The sequence below is a fragment of the Osmerus eperlanus genome, chromosome 15 (genome assembly GCF_963692335.1).
Source record: "Osmerus eperlanus chromosome 15, fOsmEpe2.1, whole genome shotgun sequence".
NCBI classification, from domain to species: Eukaryota; Metazoa; Chordata; class Actinopteri; order Osmeriformes; family Osmeridae; genus Osmerus; species Osmerus eperlanus.
The window spans coordinates 15494283-15516757 of record NC_085032.1 but is presented as its reverse complement, the minus strand read 5'-3'; the positions used below and the strand labels follow the sequence as shown (position 1 = coordinate 15516757).

At 46.1% G+C, this 22475-nt stretch overlaps 1 protein-coding gene across 3 annotated transcripts; it reads right to left on the bottom strand.

Moving 5' to 3' along the window:
- Positions 1 to 1345: 1345 nt before the first annotated feature.
- Positions 1346 to 20694, bottom strand: itgb1a (integrin, beta 1a). 3 transcript variants are annotated; one of them, XM_062479905.1, is made up of 17 exons: positions 20349 to 20694; positions 11247 to 11313; positions 10629 to 10714; positions 9637 to 9856; positions 9116 to 9286; positions 8454 to 8692; positions 7881 to 8036; positions 7409 to 7504; positions 6536 to 6625; positions 5801 to 5941; positions 5361 to 5572; positions 4981 to 5219; positions 4462 to 4684; positions 4138 to 4370; positions 3757 to 3923; positions 2534 to 2611; positions 1346 to 1864 (listed from the first exon to the last, which is right to left on the bottom strand). In XM_062479905.1, exons 2-16 carry the CDS (start codon positions 11311 to 11313, stop codon positions 2534 to 2536), a joined length of 2418 nt encoding a protein of 805 aa, XP_062335889.1. In that variant the 5' UTR covers positions 20349 to 20694; the 3' UTR covers positions 1346 to 1864. The 3 variants fall into 3 exon arrangements, with proteins under 3 accessions (XP_062335889.1, XP_062335890.1, XP_062335892.1); XM_062479906.1 differs by lacking the exon at positions 20349 to 20694 and adding an exon at positions 15456 to 15658; XM_062479908.1 differs by lacking the exon at positions 2534 to 2611.
- Positions 20695 to 22475: the final 1781 nt, after the last annotated feature.

Below are 22475 nucleotides of genomic sequence, written 5' to 3'. Positions count from 1 at the left end.
TTGTGTTTTAATGTGTGTCTATTTGCTCTGAACTGTGCAACAAACTGCCTCCCTGAGGACAGTAAAGTTTTTTGAGTCTCAATTTAAGTCTTAGTCTCAAGTCTTAGTCTAGGGATGGAGACTGTGCTAGGAAACATCTGTATCGTGGTTGGCTTGTAATTATTGGTATTCTACAGTTCTAAAGAAGATTTTTGGAGAAAAAAAATCTACCTGACAGCTAGCAGGCCCAGATGTGATAAAAAGGTTTAGAATTTGTAATTTTATTTTACCTTTTGAAACTTTCATAATTATTTTTTCAACTATTGGAAACTTTTTTTCCAAAAATATATTTTCAACCTGATGACAGCTATCAAAATATGTGACCTCTTGTTTCCAGGTCCTTTAAAAAATATATATTTGTAAACCTTTTCAAACTTTTTGTTAGGCTTTCCTTCAGGTTTTTTTTTTTAAACCTTTTGAAACGTTTGTCATTGGTTGTCGTCTACCTCGGCAGGTGCGTGACTGTGTGCTCCATCAATAAATCAGTACCATACAATTTAGAAATTTTATTTAATAAATAAATTCAAAAACAGCGTTTGGAGAGGATAACAAATATTTATGATGTGAAAACAATTATGACGTGGTGCTTGAGCCATAGTATAGTGTTTAGGAGACAATGCCCTTCCCAGCTCTTGAAAAATTATAAAACCAGCAGCTGCAGGGCTATGTACAGTACAGTATAGAATGATGTAGATAATGTCTTCAGAACTACAATAATGTAATAATAATAGTTTGTTCATTTAGCAGACGCTTGTATCCATAGCAACATAGTGAAGGATTTGCACCTGTCACCTGGTCTGCAGTCAAATGCTCTAACCACTGGGCTATAGCCATCTCCTTAAGGTCACAATAAGCTCACAATTGGCAACAGAGATACACAAAGGATAAGGCAGCATTGGAGCACTCACACCTGAGACAGAATTAAAACATATTCATATGAAAGCTCATTATTATCCTCGAAATACATCTTGGAAATAAATCGAATTTGACCTTCAATAATTTAGAGAATGGATTTTACAAATGTTTTTACTTTGTACGAATAATACAAATATGTTTTTAATTCCTTCAAATAACAGACAGTTGTTCAATGCAAAGATTAATCAAAATTGGATGAAAGTTACAGACCCAAATTTGTAAAATTCTGGCTCAATGTTTCATTCCATCTCCGTAAAATAAAACCTCACCTCATATGAAAATCTTAGCTACTGTATGGTCACAATGTAACCCTACACAACAGCAAACCAAGACAATAACCATTGACTGGCTTTATGATTGCATACAACCTTGCATACAACCTTGATACAACAATGATCCAAGTATCGTATGGGATGTCTAATGTATAAACACATACACACATTAGTTTGTCCATATGAATGATTGCAAACTCTGGGACAACATTGCAGAAAATCTGTTTTAAGTTCAGATTAGGTCCCTCACACTAACAGGAGGTCCTTTTGGAAAGTTCATATCCACATTATTTGAGGAAAAAGCACAACATTTTGCCTATACCAGTCCTGTGGCAAATGACATTTCAATTTCTGCAACAAAGTGCACTTAAAAGTACGTATATACAATTACAACACACACTGTACACATGTCAGAACGCAACGCAAAGAAATGAAATTATGAGTGAATTCATTAGTTAATGAAAGTGTAGTGGCTAAATGTGTTATAACAACCAAGCGACAAAACAAAAACAACATGCCAGACTTGACACTAACACCCGAGGCCTCTGAATGAACAGCGTAGTTCCAGGAGCTCATTTGCCTTCATATTTAGGATTGATGACGGTTGTAACAGCACTCTTGTAGATGGGGTTTTCACCCTGAAATACACAAGGGAAACAGTTAGGTCATTGGTCCAGACATTAGGTCTGAATTATGTTGCTGGACAAGGCAAAACTGTGGGTGTCAAACATATGAACCCAATGGTTTATTCACAAAAAGCATCTTTACACAGTAGCAACCATATGTTGAAACACACACTCATTGCCATTTAAATGTGAAATATTTGTGCTATTAACACCTTAAGAGAGGATTTTTGCGAAGTCCATCTAAAACTTGTTATGGCTTATTACAAATGAACACCACAACAACACAACATGCTATTTTAATCACACTTTCAGAACCATATTAAACAGCACCAATGATGCAGACTGAAAATAAAACAGGTTCCTGTGCTGGAAGTGAATGTTGTTTTTTGCACAACATGCACTGCTCAGCGTATGTAAGGTTTACATCATTTTAACCAAACATCTAATTAGATAAAAGAAACAGGGACATTAGAGAAGTCAGATGAGATAGAATAAAGCCACACACAGAGACACACACACACACACACAGAGACACACACACACACACACACAGAGACACACACACACACAGAGACACACACACACACACACACACAGAGACACACACACACACACACAGAGACACACACACAAGATCACATGCAGAAAAAGGGGTGACGTGCTGAGGAAAGAAATACAAACTTATAGAACTGCAGCTTTACGCCCATAGTTTGGATTCTGGAACTTATTAATAGGACTCTTGTATATAGGATTCTCTTGCTATTTGTAGAGAAGGAAGTACAGTTTTCAGAGGATAAGGAGACCGAGGAGAGAAAGGGAAAAGCATGAATGAAAAACAGAGTCAGAGAGGAATGAGAAAAGACCCAGAATTAAACAAGGAGATTAATATAGATTTTTATGTTAAATAAAATACCTTGAAATAAAACTCCAGAAATAGGTGTAGTGAAAATAGGCAATGGTAATTAAAATGTTTACCCCACACCTTGACGTCACTATTTCCCATCACCATGACAACCCACACAGACCTCAACCTTCTCATCAATGATCCAGCCATTTAACTCTCAGTCGAGGCATATCGGTCTCCAAGTTTGTTTGTGTAGTGGGTATGATTCACTGGCCACAATGAGAGGGTTGTGAGGCCTTGGTACCCTGCCCATGGACTCCACCTCACCCATGTGGAAGGCTTGGGTGTGGTCACGACAAACTGACTGATCAAACCCTAGACATAAGTTCAGTGGTTGCATTTTGACATCTAACTGCAGTACCAGTATTTCAACACTAGGCGGAAGCATACTGTTAACCTTGTCTGGTGGAGAGACGTGAGAAAGAGGAGGGGTCTTTGGCCCCACCCATGAAAAGAGCGCGGTCTGATGAGGGTGTCTAAGATGACCAAAAAAGTCCCTTGTCTCACTCAGTCCCAATGTTGACCAGATTTTTTTGAAAGCAGAAGATTCAATGGAATTAGGAGAATGCAAGGGGAGGGTGGAACAATATTGAGAAACCGTCAAAGTGGCTGTTGTTGTACTCTGAAACACAGCTCTCTCTTGAGAAGTTCACCAACCTTGTACTGCTGGAGATATGGCAAATGGGAATGCTGCCCGGGAATCTACACTACTTTCACATCCCTGTCATGACACAGCAGATCCCCACGATGTTTCCTTCCCCTCTGCGCCCCCTGCCAGTCCCTCGGTGTATTCTGTATATCCACTTGTCGCTCTGTACCCCGCAACAGCAACCACATTCAGCCACAGCTACACCCGTTTTCAAACTGCCCACTCTCACTCCAATGCCTCGGCCTCTGGTAGACTGTCTGTTCTCTGAGGTGAGCCTTGGTTTGTGTCTCTGGTAGACTGTGTGTTCTCTGAGGTGGTTGGACCCTAACCCTTCCTTCTCCTCTCTCTTACCGTGTCCCACTTGGCGTTCATCTTCTCCTTCTCAAACTTGGCGAACTCCCTCCTGTCGTGGATGATCATGAGCAGCTTCCAGATGAGCAGCAGGGCTAAGCCAATCAGAACGATGCCCGCCACCACACCCGCCACGATGGGGATGATCGGTGGGCCGGAGGGACAGTCTAGACAACATGGACACACACAATCAATTACCCTTCCTGTACCAGGAAAATGGAAAAATAAATGTTATCTTGGGTAGAGAGCTGAGCTATGTTTACCTTCCTCTTGGGTTGGAAAATAGTATTTAAAAACAAAAACCTCAGGACTCCAGCTACAGAATAACAACACGACCGTCCCTCCCTCCCTCCCCCCCTCCATCCACCCCCGTCCTCTCACCCAGCGTCTCCACCACGTGCACCTCCTTCTCGGTGTTGTTGTTGACGGCGTATGTGTAGTAGAACCAGCAGTCGTTGGCGTCCCTCTCCTTGCAGTGCATGAGGGGGAAGGCCTGGCCTGGCTGGGGCAGCATGTCGCGGTCCTTCACCTTGATCAGGTTGAAGTAGCTACAGTCTCTCTCACAGTTGTCCTTCTTCTCTCCAGTCCCAAAGGCCTTGCACTGGACACACTCCCTGCAGGGAAGGGCTTCTGTTACAGACCACACACACACACCTACCCCCTGACAGACAGAGCCGTGCTGACAAAGCAAGATTCCACACTCACTTGTGTTCCGCACACACTCCGGGGCAGGTGGGGCAGATTTCGCAGGTGGGGCCCTGGAACTTGGGGTCTGTACACTTGCAGGTGCCGCACTCGCAGGTGCCTCGGCCGTTACAGATCTGCTTGTTGGAGGCCAGGCAGGTGGAGGTGCCCAGGGAGCAGTCGCAGGCGCTGCCGGTCCAGTTGGCGTCGCAGATACACATCCTGCACTCACAGCGCCCGTGGCCTGGCAACAGACCAAATCGTATTTGCGTTGTCCTTTTTACATTTACATTTAGTCATTTAGCAGACGCTCTTATCCAGAGCGACTTACAGTAAGTACAGGGACATTCCCCCGAGGCAAGTAGGGTGAAGTGCCTTGCCCAAGGACACAGCGTCAGTTGGCATGACCAGGAATCGAACTGGCAACTTTCGGATTACTAGCCCGATTCCCTCACCGCTCAGCCATCTGACTCCCTACATTGCTTTTTACAAGCAATGTCACAGAGGGCTTCACACACACACACACGCACACTCCTCTACCTCCACACAGCTTGTTGTTGGAGCGGTCACAGTTGAAGTTGTCACACTCGCAGAACTTTCCGCTGTAGCGCTCCTCAGGGTTCTCCCTCTTCTTGCACTCGCAGGTTCCACACACACAGTCTCCGTTGTTGCTGCAGATGTCCGTGCCGTTGTCCTTGCGGCAGTTCTTGTCCATGTCCTCACTGGACACCTCGTTGGTGCTGCACTCGCACTGCCTGCCGATCCGCCCCTCGTTACACCTGGCGGGGGGGGGGGGGCAGCATGACAACAATCATGTTTAATGTAACTGGAAATGGACTAGAACCTCCCCTGTTGCTGTAGCAACTGTGGAACTAGTCCCCTCAAACCAGAGACGTTCCGGCGGGAAGATCAGGACTCACTTGCAGGCGCCACACTCGTAGGTGCCATTGCCGTTGTGGCAGAGCTCGCTCTTGGGGATGCGGTCTTTGTGGCAGTCGCACTCGCAGATGAAGCTCAGAGTGATCTCCAGCTCCTCAGTGAAGCCCAGCGGCTTGATCTTGATCACCTCAGACTTGCTTGGGTCAGTCTGCTTGGGACAGCCCTTCGACGTCACGCCGATGTTGAACGACACCTGAGAGAGAGAGAGAGAGAGAGAGAGAGAGGTGGACTTGGCTCCAACACGGAAAGAAACTGGCCACTTCTACGCCGACTTTTGATTGCAATATCTTCTGCTTCGTTGGGTAATTTTCCTCAATTCACCTCAACATGTATCGTCTGACATCTGACCCAGTTTCACTCATAGAAAAACGAAGAATAGAAGAACGATGAATGTTGACAACAGTTTTGACTGTCATCCTACCTCGTCGCCGATGGAGATGTTGGAGCATTTCCGTCCGCTCTCGCCCTCGTTGACCACGCCGTTCTTGCAGTGGGCCTGGTACGTCATGCTCACGCCCTCGGGAAGCTTGCTGTTCTCCAGAATCACCTCAGAGGAGAGAGACTGCCAGGAGAGAGACACACCGTCTAACACTGTCATCACCCGGAGAAACCAGGAGATCAGAGGCTCTAAATATTATAACCCTAACCCTATCATATATATATTTTATTGTATATTTAATCATTCTAATCCCACTTAGTACTGTTAGTTTATGTACCCTTAGTATAGATAGTCCACATATTTAAATTTTAGGTCCCTATATGTTTATTGTATGCACCTTCCTGCCAAAGCAAATTCCTTGTCTGTGCAAACTTTCATGGCGAATAAATCCCATTCTGATTCTGATCATAGAGACACACACACAGAGATGGTCAGAGGAAAGTCAATACAGGGACTGTCACCATCAGGGTTTCCCGCAGCACTTTGCTGTTAAGGCGGCCGCCTTAGCACGGCAGTCTCCCTTCTCTAGAGAACTTTGTTTTTGGAGGAGAACCCCCCCCCGGTCCATCAGCAAATCTCACCCTACCACCTTGACTAACACATTTTCTGCGGGAAACCCTGACCATGAAACAACAGAAACAGCAAATGTTGTGGTTATTTTGTAGTCAAAGAGTAGTCAAAGTCTGGAAAAGAGATCTGTTCCAGATCCATCCTCACGTTGTACGCATCGATAATCAGGTTGATGACGTTGCTGGAGTTAGCAGACAGTGTTCCCACTGCAGACTTAGGAATGAGGTTCTTCAGCTCCTGGAAGGAAATAAAACCCACTCAGTCAATCATCTGGGTGGTCGAGTCAGAGAAAACCCTCCCCTGGCTTTTCACAAGGACACATTTGTTTTTCCTATTCCTCCTGACCTACTTAGCTTGACGTGCATCTTTACTGTGATACCCAGTGATGCAGTAACCACTATAATGAAAGAATGTATTACACAATTTGACTATTATGGCGTTGCAGATATAGACAGATTCAGGCTTAACAGCAAAATCTAAATAACTAGACTGTCACACTATGTAAAAGGTTGGAAGTTTAAGCACTGGCCATATTGTACATCGAAAAGGGACATTATCGAACTGTTCAAGTCCATCAGACATCAAAGGCAGTGAGGCAAAAAGAAATTATCAGAGATGCTAGCCAATGCTACCGCTAACAAGAGGCAGATGCTGCAGGCCAGCAGAAAGACTTCTGTACTTCTCAAACACTTAGGCCTCCTCCAACCACATCAAAACCTTCAAACTTGGACAACAAAGGGCGAAACTGCGAGAAAAAGAAGGAAAGAGGGAGGGAGAGAGGGAGAGAGAGAGAGAGAGAGAGAGAGAGGGGAGGGAGAGGGAGAGAGAGACAGAAAAGGGGAAAGAGAAATGGGGTGGAAAGACAGGGAGCAAGGGAATAAAGAGAGAGGGGCATATTGAGAGAGAGATGGGGCAGATGGAGAGAGATGGGGCAGATGGAGAGAGAGATGGGGCAGATGGAGAGAGATGGGGCAAATGGAGAGAGAGATGGGGCAGATGGAGAGAGGAAGAGGGACTAACCTTGTACACAGGCTGGAACTCCTCAGTGACAGCAAAGATGGTCTGTATGTTGTTGTCACTCAGCTTCTGAACCAGGTGAGCGATCGAGGGGTAGTCCTGAGGTACAAAAGAGAGAAGCTCTTAAGATCATGGCCTTGTTCCACCCAAGTATATGTTTCTTGGGTGTCAGCCTCAACATGGGGGAATGTGGAAATAAATCACTGGAATGATTATTTCCGAGGAAATCTGAAGAAAATAAGTTATGTAACTGCTTTCCCCCACATATATTGCCATAGAGGGAGGTTCCTATATAGCTTTGTGGTTAAAGCATTTGACTGCATATCAAGGAGTCACATGTTCAACTCCCTCCTGTACCTGACATTGTTTATTTTATAAAAAGCATCTGCTAAATGAATAATATTTTATTATAGAAGCCAGCAAAGCCGAACTGCACATACACAGCTGGTTTTACATACAATGCGACACTACATACATAGTAGTGGCTCATGGTGTACATGTTGTCCTCCAGGTGGCATTTCCCATCGTTGGGCAGGACGATGCCACCTAGCTTGCCATCGCCAGCGAAGTGAAAGCCGGCGTCTGTGGAGAAAACCAGCAGACGAGTAACGTTCCTCCAACCGATGGTGGACTGTGAGAGGAGAGAGAGAAGGAGGGAGAGAGTGAGAAAGAAGGAGAGTGAGAGAGAGAGAGAGAGAGAGAGAGAGAGAGAGAGAGAGAGAGAGAGGGGGAGAGAGTGAGAGTTCTTAACTCACTATCAAAACAAACCCCATCACCAACCCCAGACAGAAACTCAGGAGAGCAAAATAAACAAGCCTAGAGGAAGCAGAACTGTGGGACTATAAACAAACACAGTACAGTATGTCAAATATGACTCGTGAGAAAACAGTTTAGTATCCAACACTGAACAAACTCCTCTCATTATGCGGATTCATCCAAAACTACAAGCCGCAAACATCCCAAAACAAACCAGCTTCCAAAAACGTGTTTCCCCAGCAAACCAAACTGCAAACTCGACCATGTAAAGTGCTAGGTACACGGCACTGACCCCGCAGACGGCCACCTGCATGATGGCGTCGAAGCCCCCCTCAGGAGAGTCCAGGTTGCCTGAGATCTGCTGTTGGCCCACCAGGGTGTTGAACTGCTTGCCGTCCTCTGTGAGGTTGAGCACGTTCTTGTAGCTGAAAGGGCTGGTGCAGTTCTGGTCCCCGGTGCACGGGTTCAGCAGCTTGGCCGGGGTTGTGCTGATGTACGGCATCACCGTCTTCTCCACAAACGAGCCGAAGCCTGGTCGAAGCAGTGGACAAGGACAACGAGACAGAGAGGTGTTCATGTTGTAAGACCGTAGTTTGAGGACTGGAGGTCTGACTGTTGCACTGGATGAAAGAGTCTGCTAAAGGAATAAATGTTAAATGTAAAATATGCCATAGACTACATACAGGCCTGACAACAAGCTGTGTGGAGGTAGGGGTGTTTGTGTGTGTGTGTGTGTGCACAGTTTCGGGGGGCCTAGCAGAGGAGTGAACCTTTAAAGTACCAGACAGAAGAATTTGAAAGGCTTAACTGTCCGAGTAAAACATGTGCAGGAGGGTGAGAGGTCACAGTTCATCACAGAGGTCACAGTTCATCACAGAGGTCACAGTTCATCACAGAGGTCACAGTTCATCACAGAGGTCACAGTTCATCTGGTCTCCTGGCAGGAGTTGTCACCTATTTTGAAGTCGGAGGTGATCTTTGACATCTCCAGCATCAGGCGGGTCCCCAGGTTCTTCACGTTCTCCAGATCGTCCTTCATGGAGTAGGACAGGTCCATGAGGTAATAAAGGTCGATGGGGTAATCCTCGGCCCGTTTGAACTTCACGTTGAAAGTCTGGGGCTCACCTTCACACACACGCGTACAGGATTAGTCCTTTACACGCAAGACTAGGAGAAACACACTAAGGGCTTCCATATGCCTAATGTTGTAATTGAGGTCATAACTTCGGAGATGACAGATACTCATTTTAGAGGAATGTGACATAATTGGATGCAAGATTGTTGTAGGAAACATCTCAAAACAGGAAACCACCTAAGTTTGAGTTCTCGAACGAATTCTCACCAGATCTAAGTGAGAGTTCTAGACAGATTCCTCCCCAGTAACAAAGGGTTTAATAATAATAATAATTAAACGTTCCACACCGTTCACAAGGTGAGTTTAGAATGGCTACTCTTTGGTTCCAGAACCGTCCTACCAGATCTGAGGACGAGGCTGAGCTTCTGGGGCTGGATCTGGGTGATGTCTTCCGGCTTCAGCTTCACTCCCCCCTTACTGCGGCTGGTCACGGCCTTGTTTCGGAGGATATTCTGCTTGCCGCGGGGGTCTTCGATCTTGGCGGCGGCGCAGCCCCTCTTCTTCAGAGATTCAATCTCATCGCACCGCGTCGACGTGGCCTCACCCTGTTTCAGAAAGTCCTGGGAGGCGAGACCGGAGGCACGGTTAATATTACATCACTTATGTGAGCTTTCGAACGCGGGCGCCACAGTGTAACATCGCACATGTGATTCGAACATTCCAAATGAATATTTTCCGATACAGACAAAAACTATGCGACAAATGCTTTATTATGGCTTCAGAATGTACTAATTAGAAGGCTATCGCGTAACACTAGTATGGTAGTAGCACTGCTACAAGTATATTGCTAGCTAACTTAGCCTCGACAGCTAACTAAGCTAGCTAGCAATAACTTAAACTGTGGGGGCCGTTGGAAATATTTGGTCTATATTTTCAATCTTAAACAGGTTTAAACAACGTTACAAAAAAGTGTAACCGTCTCTTTGTGGGTTCATTTGAGATCACTTTATATTGTCGTGTAAATAATAATGTACGGACAACGTCTTCGAGCACAACTTGTTTTTACTGCATTTCTCTTTCAGACATAGAGCCAGCATTCGAACCGAACTCACTTTATTCACCTGACTCTTACCCCAGCACCACGCCTACGGCAACTCCCGAGGGACAAAACACCCCCTTTCCCGTTGCACATAGAAAGGTCCGTCACAAAAGGACACTTGATTTAGGAAGAATCTGTCCTGTTGTGGCTGGGAACTGTAGCTACCAGGACTGAGTGTGACACTAAAGAATCGGGTGTACACAGGTGAGTACATACTTTATCTGTGTTAGTAACTGAGGTTGTGCAACGTCTGTGTTGTAAGTGAAATCAAAATGTTAAAAACGTCCACATACTGGGTCTGTACACCATCCACATTTGGCTCCGACCTGGATACACTCCCCGCAGTACCTGGCGTTGCCCTTGATGCACTCGTTCCCCTCTGGAGGGAGAAAACAGGGTCAGAGAGACAAGCCCGGCCCAGGAGAGGAAACACTGTAGCCTCCCTGGAACATTCTGGAAGCCAGAATGTCATTCTGGTCACCCAGCACCAATATTTCACAGTTCAGAGGTTCAGAGTTCCGAGGCCAGGTGACGGGAGCCAGGGACGGAATATTTCCAACGTTCCGTTCGTCCCTGATCTCCCAGCATGCTTAGCTAGATGGAGCATCTTCTGTTTAATGACATCATTATGCTACAGAAGCACGTTTCCTCATCAGCCTCTAGGGACATTGAGTAGTTGGTCGTTATCCTGTAATGTCTCCTTCTCATGCAATCCTATAGTCTTGCCATTAGACGAGAACAGAAAACTGATGCCAACTGAAGAATTGATCCGTCTAACAAGCAGGACAGAATGCAATCCAATACAAATAATGTTAGCTGATTCTCTGCGGATTCTAGAAACAAGCTACCCTTGCCGCTCCTAAATAGATTTAACAAGGTTGAATCCAGATGGCAGGCCAGACTCATCTTACCTTGCTGAGCACTGCTGTCGCAAATAAATCCCAACAACGTGGATAGCAGAAGTATTTTCAGGTCCATCTACAAGAACAAAAGAACAAAAAAGCAGTTTACTGTGTTGTTTTTGAAACACGACACCTGTGAATACTGTGTGGGTGTAATGTTATGGTTCCTGAAGCCCTCTAAAGACTTGCAGTGAGGAACAAGATAGCTTGTTTCTTTTGACAGAGGAAGTTCTTGTTATGCTGTTAGCTGGAGGACCCAACAACACCGATGATAAATGGCTCTCTTAATGGACTGGTTATAATTGGAGGTAATAAACTACCCAGTCGCAGGAAGCTTTGCTATTCTTAGTCTGTCACAGGGTAGAGAGAGAAGGTGGGGGTCAATTCAATCAAAAGCAGGCTGTAACCCCTCCGGCGCCAAACACAACCACCACCTCCGCCAACACCAACTACCATCCTTGCTTCCCTCTCTTTTGCTTTCTGTCTCCTTTCCTCGATCCACCCTTCATCTCCTGTAAACATGCTTCCTCAGGGTCTGTGTTTGCATCTATTGATCCCCCCGTTCAGGTAAATGACTCACAATCTCCCCTGTCCACGCTCCCCCTAAACACCTCCATTAAGATAACCAGCGTTTATAAATAGGATCGATGTGTGAGCCTTCAAAAGGCACAGACTTAAATACTTTGCGGGCTAATAATACACTGGTTCCAGTATATGACTCAAGTGTCCAGTTATGGAGCTGAACACAGAGCTGCGGTATGTGTGTGAGTGTGTGTGAGTGTGTGTGTGTGTGTGTGTACAAGAGGGAGTTTGGTCCAAATCAAATTGATGCGAGTAACGTATCAGCCTCATTTCCTGCGCCGATACAAAGAGCTACCCGTGATTGGCTGAGCTGATATGAAGAGCGACCCGTGATTGGCTGAGCTGATAACGCCATACAGAGGCCGTCCAGGTTAGACATGCTACGGTAGCTAATCTCTAACACGCTGTTCTTTAACGCACATTGTTCACATTGCTCACTCAAACACATGAACATTGGAGAGATTACTGAATTTTGACTGGAACCAGTCAAAGTTCAAGTTTGGCGACACGCTCCTACAGTTTAGCAGGTATGACATGTGACACTGGCTGTGCAGAATTAACATTCAAATAATGTGTTTCTGTTACAGCCCAACGGTAACAGTCAATCTCCCGGGAGTTGAGTTAAGGATTCCTCAGTGTGTGTGTGTGTGTTTATACACACAACATAGCAGGCCAGACAGCCTGTCTGGCCCTCCAGATTAGATCTGCAGCACAGGGCTTTAGTGCTCCTGTACAGAGCGAAACACCCCTCCTACTCTCTCACACTAACACTGTTACCCCTCACACCTCAGTCATGGGCTAACGTTATAGTTCACCTATCAAAACTGTGAGTTCAGTTTCCTAACTGTCCAAACACAAGTTTTGTTATATTGGAAAAATCACTGTTGTTTGTCTGACCTGTTCCTGTAGGGACCAACAGTTAACAGTGTAAACTAAAGATAATGGATTTAGAAGAGGTTGGTTGGTATTGTAACATGTTTGTAACTCTAATGGTTCAGCATTAGACAACAATTACAAACACAAACTCTTTCAACACAAAAGGGCTGCTTTGGAAAAAAGCTCTGGATTGTGTTATAGCTTGATGAGAGTATTACATTTTTTTACGAAAACCACAATCTCTGTAATTTCCTCTTCAGCGTTCCTGCTTGTTCTCCCTCTCTCTCCCCCTTTCTGCCTCTCTCTCCCCCTCTCTCCATCTCTCTCTCTCCCCCTCTCCCTATCTGCCTCTCTCTCCCCCTCTCCCTTTCTGTGAGCCCTACATAACCGATCACATTCAACTTATGTCTGTTACACAACGGCGAGGTGTCTATTAAAAAGGTTGAGCAGCTGGAGTGTGGAATGCCCTCATCTGCAGGGAGGAGACAAGGAGCAGGACGTTCATAGGATCCATCTAGAATATTTTCCTCCTGACTGCCAAGACTTCATCTTCACTGTGGTTCATGAAAGATGACTCAATAAGCGAGTTAAACGTAAAAAAGTTTATGCAACAGCAGGGAGAGTTGGGGTCGGAGGCAGGGAGGCAGGCAGGCAGGCTTAACTAAACTGGTCGGAGGCAGGGAGGCAGGCAGGCAGGCTTAACTAAACTGGTCGGAGGCAGGGAGGCAGGCAGGCAGGCTTAACTAAACTGGTCGGAGGCAGGGAGGCAGGCAGGCAGGCTTAACTAAACTGGTCGGAGGCAGGGAGGCAGGCAGGCAGGCTTAACTAAACTGGTCGGGAGGGTTTTCCCTGGGAGATGCAGGCATAAATAGATTAACAGTCCAGAACTGTTAATATGTGGATATATTCATATATCCACACACACACACAGATTCTATGGTCTACTAATAAAGCTATCTAGGTGTCATGTAGATGAAAACATGTTATATGACCACACACCACCTACAGCCTTTTAGGTTTTACTGACTCCTGGAGACTCCGAGTCTGGGAGCTGGCAAAAAGGTGTATGAATGGTGAGCACAGTAGTGAGTAGTGAGCACAGTAGTGAGTAGTGAGCACAGTAGTGAGTAGTGAGCACAGTAGTGAGTAGTGAGCACAGTAGTGAGCACAGTAGTGAGTAGTGAGCACAGTAGTGAGCACAGTAGTGAGTAGTGAGCACAGTAGTGAGCACAGTAGTGAGTAGTGAGCACAGTAGTGAGCACAGTAGTGAGTAGTGAGCACAGTAGTGAGCACAGTAGTGAGTAGTGAGCTTCTCCCCTTCTTTCTTCCAGACAGACATTCCTGAAGCCCTGCATCCTCCTGGAGACCAAGATAGTAGCAATCGCTGTGCTTGGTTTGGGGAAACCAAAGCCCTCGCTGCCGTGAACCCTGCCTGCTGTTTTTTCTAGAAGCACCAGTTGCCAGACACCGTCTCCCACAAGTCGCCCTGCTAGGCTACCTGCTGTTTGCTCCTGAGTAGCTGTTTCCTTTAAACAACACACACATCCCAGTAATGGGAGGGTCTGCATGGCTCACAGAGAAGAGCGCATGGTGGAGCTAAGCTGAAGGAACCCTTTGACTCGTGTTCAGTGTTGAAAGCACAGCAGATCTGTGCATCAGACATCAGAGTCATCTGCCGGCTTCTCTCTGAAACATCCACGCGTCAGCAGAATGCCCAGCTGCAGCTGGACAATAGAGGTATCCCAGCATCCCCACCAGAACTAGAAAGTGAGCTTGGCAGGAAATGAAACAGAAGGAAAAGGAGATAGAGAGAGAAAAATACTTTGATGCTAAGATCAGAGTGACAGAGAGAGAGAGATTGATAGAAAGAAAGAGAGAGAGGGAAAGAGAGGCCTTTGAGATTTCCGGACTGAGGAGAACTGTTCACCAGCCATGAAAAGAAGGAATGGAACAGGACAGGGCGGTCCTGAGTCGTCCCAGAGAACAGCAGCAGCCTCCAGTCCAAAGGAAACACTCAACAACTCTCTCCTTCTTTCTCCCTCCCTCTCTCCCTGTTGTTCTCTCTCACCCTCTCTCTTCTCTCCCTCCCCTTCTCTTTCTCTCTTCCTCTCTTCCTCCCTTTCTCCCTCCCTCTCTCTTCTCTCCCTCCCTTTCTCTCTCTCCCTCCCTCTCTCTTCTCTCCCTCCCTTTCTCTTTCTCTCACACCAACCACACAGTCTCTCTGTCCACCCCCCTGCTCAGAAGCCATGCTGACCACGCCTGTGACCTCACATCTACCCTTCAGTGAAGGTGGCGCGTCCACGCCCACACACATAAGCTGCCCCTCAGACGCTGAACAATGTCAAACAGTCCGGATGGTTTTCCCCTCCCTCCCTCCCTCCCTCCCTCCCCCCCCCCCCCCTCTCTCTCTCTCTCTCTCTCTCTCTCTCTCTCTCTCTCTCTCTCTCTCTCTCTCTCTCTCTCTCTCTCTCTCTCCCTCCCTCTATCCATTTATCCCTCCCTCCCCCTTTCCCCGCCCCTCCCTGCTTCCCCATGTCCTTCGATTCCTGACCCTCCCCAGACAATGACACAGAGAGAGAGACAGAGACAGTAGACATTTTTACACATTTCTCTTTGATTCAAGGTAATTGTGTCCACAGAAAAACATGCAATTTGATCAAATCCAACTCAATACCATCTTACATAAACAGATAGTTTTAACAGCTTGGAAGTGCAATAAAATAAGATGTCTTTCTAGAGGACTATATTGACCAGATGTACCTCAGTTCAGTGTGGCACACCGAAGTCTCCGAAAATCAATAGCACTTTAGCTTTTTGCATTCTTTCCACTTCACAGGCCTAAAAGACATCACTCCTTCAGGGAGTTCCCAACACACACACCGTGTTGCCAAGAACCGTGGACATGCTCACTAAAGCATGCGGCTGGTTTCTCCGGGCAGCACAGAGGGAAAGTGAGGGAACAGGAATCCTACAGACCAAGAACTATTCATAGCGTCGTGTCTATGTAGGAGCTAGTTGTGCCAGGATACCTATTTCTGACTCACCACCACCTGGTCTCACACATAACTCCTGACCCCACGCCCCCCGTGTCCCAGACTAGGGCCGGGAGATTCGCAGGGAGAGGGACAAATAAATGGCTTTTCCAATGCCATTGGAATGCCAAAGTGTTCAAAGTATGATTGCTTAGGCACATGGACAGAAGATGTGTCAGATGAAAACACGACCGTTTGATTGTAAACAAAACTGAAACCGGTCACAGATGTCAGTCTTTCTGTGATCCCCTGGGCTGGTGAGAAAGAAACCTTCCACAGACACAATCCAGAGTTTGTCCACAAGCCCCTCATCAACAGTTGGTTCTGTAGAGAGGGGTGCTATGAGCAAGAGGCTAAGCCTGCGATAAGATCTCATCCTGCTGGCCTTCCTTAAAGGTGCAGCCAGGAGCAGTGATTGGCCTTATCAAGGTGAGCGGGGAATATCAGGGCATATTAGCTTGCTCATAGTCTACTAAGGGCTACTATACTACTAGTCTACTATAGGCTAGCTGTGAGTGTGTTGCGTTGAGCTTGCACAGTAGCCTCACCCACATTTGTTTGGTCCAAGGAGTTGGTCCTTTCCTTTTGCTGGAGCACAGGAAGTAGTTCCAGGCCAGACAGGAAGCCGGCCTGCTGCCTAGCAACAGCTTAAATCTAGCCTCCTTGGCAGGGCTATACAGATGAGAAGCCTTTGCTTCTGTAGCTAACATGATGTGTTACATGTCAAGCTGGCAAGATAAGCCAGCCTATTGTTGATGCTGAGCAACCGGGTCTAATCAGCGGCCTTAAACCAAGCTATTCCAATGATTTAAGATCTGGGAACAGCATAGCAGAAAGGCTTCTCCATCACCGTTGCTTGGATCCCAGCAGCCTATCTGGACGAGACGTGGGGAGGAAATGACCAGACATCTCGCAGAGAGAGACGCAACGTTGTCTGAATAAACGGCTCGCCGTTCGCAGAAACCAGGAGCGCGGCAGCAGATACTCTTTAAACCTGCGAATATTTACACGAGAAATATCGGCTTAGCACCCCCATCGGTCCGTCTGTTCGTTCGGGGGCTACAATAGAGGCACCGAGCGGAGCCTGAAAGAGAGTGACGGGGCCAAGGAGGGAACATGGGGACGGGCTTAGTGAGTCACCATCGTCCTGTCTCATCTGGGCATGCCCAGATAGACAGGTTCCCTCTCTCTGTCTCTCCTTCTAATAAAAACACACACACTTAAACTCGTCAGAAGAGGGAACAGCTGTGGGGGAGAAAGGGGGAGAGAGGGAGAGAGGGGGAGAGAGGGAAAGAGGGGGAGAGAGGGAGAGAGAGAGGGAGAGAGGGGGAGAGAGAGGGGGAGAGAGGGAGAGAGAGGGGGAGAGAGAGGGGGAGAGAGGGAGAGAGAGAGGGAGAGAGAGGGAGAGAGAGAGGGAGAGAGAGGGGGAGAGAGAGGGGGAGAGAGAGGGGGGAGAGAGGGGGAGAGAGAGGGGGAGAGAGAGGGGGAGAGAGAGGGGGAGAGAGGGAGAGAGAGAGGGAGAGAGAGGGAGAGAGAGAGGGAGAGAGAGGGGGAGAGAGAGGGGGAGAGAGAGGGGGGAGAGAGGGGGAGAGAGAGGGGGAGAGAGAGGGGGAGAGAGAGGGGGAGACACAGTAGTCGTGTGTGTTTTGCTCTGTACCGTCGGCCGAGTCGGGTCTCGATCCCGGTCGTTAAGATCTTCCGGCGGCTTGGCAGGGCCAGCGGTGGCCACCTTTAACCTGCTTCTGTTGAGGCCCCAGTGTTAGAAACTGGCATGTTAATGACTTCCAGATGTGTTTCATTAGGCCGGAGGCTCAACACTTGAACCAGAGGCCTCCATATCCGCTTACCCAGAGATACGACACTGCAAGATAAGCACTCGCCAATCCAGGGCGTGTTTCCTTCCATTTAGATGTAATTTCCTATTACTGAACTCCCTGATAATGCCAGTTCCCTCTCAGATTGAAAGAGCTGCACAATGTTTTAAAACCGTAGATAACTTTGACCAACAAGGTAACATAAACTTGTGGACATAAAGGTTCTATATGTATAAATGCGGTGTTGGTGAGTAATGAGTTCACCTCCAGAACTCAAGAGGAACTCTCAGCAGAGGTCATGCTGCATGACCAGATCATGTGATCTGAGTCCCTGGCCTGACCCGGAACACACATCCTCAGTTGGATGAGTCCCATGTATGCCTCCGAGATATTCTCTTTCATCCAGACCCTGAGATCCCTGTGTATAGGGACACAGGGATTCATCAGACAGTCAGGAAGTGTTCAGATAAACAACGGTGTTGAAGTGTGTCACATGACAGCATGGGGACTGATAATACGGGGGACTGATGGCTGAGCGGTTAGGGAAGCGGGCTATTAATCACAAGGTTTCCGATTCCCGGCCGTGCAATATGACGTTGTGTCCTTGGGCAAGGCACTTCACCCTACTTGCCTCGGGGGGAATGTCCCTGTACTTACTGTAAGTTGCTCTGGATAACAGTGTCTGCTAAATGACTAAATGTAAATGTAAACCACAGACAAATACCAGAAATGTCCAGAAGTGTCATAAAATACAAATATACCGTTGGCCTATGCAGTACAAAGACCACATAATCATACTGAAAAAGAACTCGATAAAATTCTTAAGAATAGACCATATAAAAATTAAAAGAATTCTCCACATAGATCTATTAAACTTCAATATAGAACTCCTTGAATAGATAGGGTAACTGCCAACTACTTAACTAAACTCAGCTAGATTCACAATATTGTGCTCTACTCTTGGCTTCCCCTGTAACAAGTTGGTCTCATTTTTGGCAGTGAGACCTCCTGTTTCAGAGGTCGCCTAAACCACCTCATTCCACACAACGTTTCTGGTGCTGTTTTTAGAACAGAGAGGTCAGAAAAAATCACAACAGTGCCTTTGAGCTTGAGAGGAGAGGGGGTGGGGTAGAGAGGGGCGATGTTCTACTAGAGTTTGCTCTGGAGGTCACAAACCTGCAAACAACGCATCTAATCCACAATTATCGCTTTTGAAAGTACACATTTTAAACTAAATATATTCAAAACAGACATGAATAGAATAGCCACGATTCTTCATATTCAAGTTAGGATTTGTTATTGTATGCCAACGATTGACTGAGTGAGAACTGTGTCTGGTTCTTAATTCTTCAGGAACCTTCATTCTTTATTCTGCCTAACCTGAATTGATTCTGCACTGAGAAAGCCACATGCCTTCTCCTTTAATCTGTATGTGTGTGCGTGTGATTAATCGTTTTAACAGACCGTATTTTCACCAGTCTTCTCCCTAGATGTCAACCTCAGTTAAGAGCGGGAGTTAGTATGCTTTAGCTCACATTCATGAATTATCTGGAAGGGACAGTTGAGAGCAAGAGGTTTCTGTCAGACACATCACCACACACACACATCACTCCCATTTGAAAGGAACACATCAGGTTTGTGTCACATAAACCTTAGGACTCACATACACAAACCCACACTCTTTCACACACACACACACAAAACATCACACGTCCTCAAGAACTGTTGTGGGGGGTGGTGGGGTGGGGGGGTCTGCTGTCATAGTGGTGCTAAATCAGACAAGAAGCCAGTCTTCCACCAGCTGCTATCTGGAGCTGGGAGGTCACATCCCTTCAGCTGGTGGCCCTCCCTTCCACAGTCTCCCTTCTCCTAAATTAGCCTCTACACCCTCTGCTCCCTCCCCTACATCCCCTCCTCCCCCCCCTCCTCTCTCCTCCATCCATACCCTCCATCCCCTTTCTCCTCTCCTGTCCTGTCCTCCATCCCCCCCTCCTCTCCCCTCCCCTCCATCACCTTAATGAGGCTAACTCCAACCCTGTCTTCTCCAGCCCTACTGAGAGGTCTGTCTGCTCCGCCGAGGTGTCCTTGCGAGCGAGGATGAGGACGAGGCATCCTCTCTCCCAGATTAAACAGGCAGCGAGGACCTCAGAGCCAATCAGAGAGGCTGGAGCGTGCTGCTGGAGGGTGCTGCCGGCCGCAGTGCCCTTCGGCAGGCTGCCTGCTACGACTCTGAAGACTGGAAGAGCTACGGGATGTTTACTAGGAGAGGGCGGTGTGTTATACTTGTTGTGGACTGCATCCTTACTGGCACATACAGCGGGCCTAAGGGTGGACGTGCATGGGTACTGGGAGATCACAGGATGACTGTTGTGTCATTGTCTGTTTATAATGTAACAATACATATATTATTTAAAGAATGTATTAAATTAGCCAATGTTTTATAGGGGGATTTGAACCTGGAACCTCTTGGTCCCGGAACAGTGGAGCTTAGGGCTTGAAACAAGCAGAATCTCACTGATGACACTCCTTCCAATAATTAATCAGCGCCCCATAGCTTGGCTTTAACTCCTTACTTGTTGACAGAATGGACATAAGACAACATTTACATAATACAAATGTAGCTAGTTTAGGTACTGCATACAGCTCAGGTTAGACTTTCTAAGACGACGCGTGTGCACATCTTGCTCATTGTGGATAGCCAACCTTGGATGCAAATATGATACATGTTTATATTTTAATGAATGCAGTTGAATGGTCGTGATCAGACTTATGCATTGCCGATGCGATAAGAGTTTTCAAGTATTTACCTTCAATGCGTGGCGTTGTTCAGAGGCTGCATACGTAAAGTTATCCTTTAATTTGAAACCCTGAAATGATCTGTAAAGCTGAGACAGCAACAATTGCCCCGTTGGCAACGGGAGACACTTTCTCCTGCTGAAGTCACGGCAGATTCTTCTTCTTACAGATCATTCCATCTTTATTTTCTCCATTGAAAACGGACAAATTAAATAAGGGAACAACGTTGTTAATAGCAACGGGACTATACACTAAACGCCGCAGTGTTTCTAAAATAATAGAATTTGCTTTCTGTCTTTTTTTTCTTCTTAAAATCAGATGCAGCGACAGGTCCGCAGTGGTCCGCTATCGCTCACTGTGCCCCGCCCCAACAGGAAATGCCTTCTGACGTAACGTGTGTAAGACACGCCCAACATTAGCAGCTTCTGTACTGTAAAAAGTACCGTTAAAGTACCGTTACTAGAGCTTAGTAATTCCTCACAACTGCCTTTGTTAGCTATAAAACACAAATTTGAAAAAGGATAAACTTCGTATCTTTGCTTTTCAAAATTAGAGATTTTGTTCATTCATATTTGAGTTTTTTGATCCCTCGAATATGACAGTTCAGCCCACACGATTTTCTTTCAAGATAAAGGACAATGCAGACTTTTTAGACAAACAGAAACTGTTTTTGGAAAGTTAAATTATCCTGTTTACTCCCAGGAATGTTCACATAGTGTGTAGCTCTTCTTCCTCTCCAAGTCCTCCTCAGGGCTCTCGAACAGTGGCCCTTTCATGGTCATGCCTACAGTTTTACTGTACAATGACCTTCTTCCATGGTCACACACAATCAGTTCCATGCCAAATTCAATTCCCTTTGGGTATTTATGTTGCTATATACTGCTACTTGCTATTTCCTGCTACTTTTGCCAGTAATGTTTCACTGCTAGTCTGTTTTTGTGCCACTTGAAGTTTTTGTGCCACTGCATGATTGGTATTCTACGGAGAACTTATACATTTCTCTCTTTCTTAGAGGTACCACAGTTTGTATTTGTTACTGTAGAGTGTAGACAGTGAAGTTTACGTTCATGGAACATTTCTTGCCCTCTTGTGGCTATTTTGATTAGTGCACATAAAGAAAACCAAACAATACTCTAAACAATCTCTTTTCAGAGAAGAAAACAATTAACTTATTCTGGTTCTGTTTAGTTTTCATGTTGACAGACCTCTTTCTGAAGCATTCAGAAGCCAAGTTCATGTCTCACATATTTGCTAGTTTTGGCAGTCCCGTCTGGAAGGATGTGTACTTCCTAAGCCTCTAGCTTATTTTTTGAAAACATAATCTAATCTTATTTATTTAAAGATAGAGAGAGGGATGTGTGTGAGAGAAAGATCAGATGTCTACAATTAGTTACTGACTCACTTAGATTTGGTATGAAATCTGTCTTAACATAAATGCCAAACAAAGGATGGATAAATAAAGATAGATAAATGGGAACATTTGGTTGTGTGTGATTCACCCCCTTGTGGCTCAGTACATAATTACAGCCAGCATCTACTGAATGTCATGTCAGAGGCTGATGTGGGAGAGCCTGATCTACATTTAAGAGCAGACATGATGCACAATTGATAATTCATTCTGATTCAGTATGCTTACATACATCATAAACTCATCTGAAGGAAAATTCTCATCAACTTACCAATTGTCTTACCTCAGAGAACTCTTTTTACATGCAGTTGTACCTGTAAAACAGAGACATCTATCAAAAGTACTATTAACACCTATAGCAGCTTGACTAGTTTATCCCCCTGTGGCTGAGCCATACTTTCACAGGGATATTTTAGGGTCCAGTGAGGAAGACCAGCGCAACATCTGCTCCCATAAGCACCCATTAGGGGTCAAGCTCCCACCCTTTCCAGGGACACTTGATCTTATCCTTTTCAACCATGTTTACTTGTGATATAATCGAGGCCATGTGCTGCAGACCTGACATCACTGCAAGTGCTCCCATCTGCATGTCAACAGAACTCACACAGCGTTTACAGGATAAGATACTCCATCTTGAAAAGTTGGGTCTTCAAGCTGAAGTGCAAATGCATGTGCCTTTAGTTGGATCATTGTGTTTGAATGGGCTAAACTGTCGACCTACTTAGCCAGT

Bases quoted from the DNA above. Each gene is read 5' to 3' on its own strand.
- itgb1a (XM_062479905.1), bottom strand. From the start codon at position 11,313: ATGGACCTGAAAATACTTCTGCTATCCACGTTGTTGGGATTTATTTGC. The intron at 6,626-7,408 runs GTTAGTCCCTCT...ATTTCCTTCCAG, and splicing joins AGTTCCAGCCTGTGTACAAG to GAGCTGAAGAACCTCATTCC. The intron at 2,612-3,756 runs GTAAGAGAGAGG...CTCTACAAATAG, and splicing joins TGAACGCCAAGTGGGACACG to CAAGAGAATCCTATATACAA.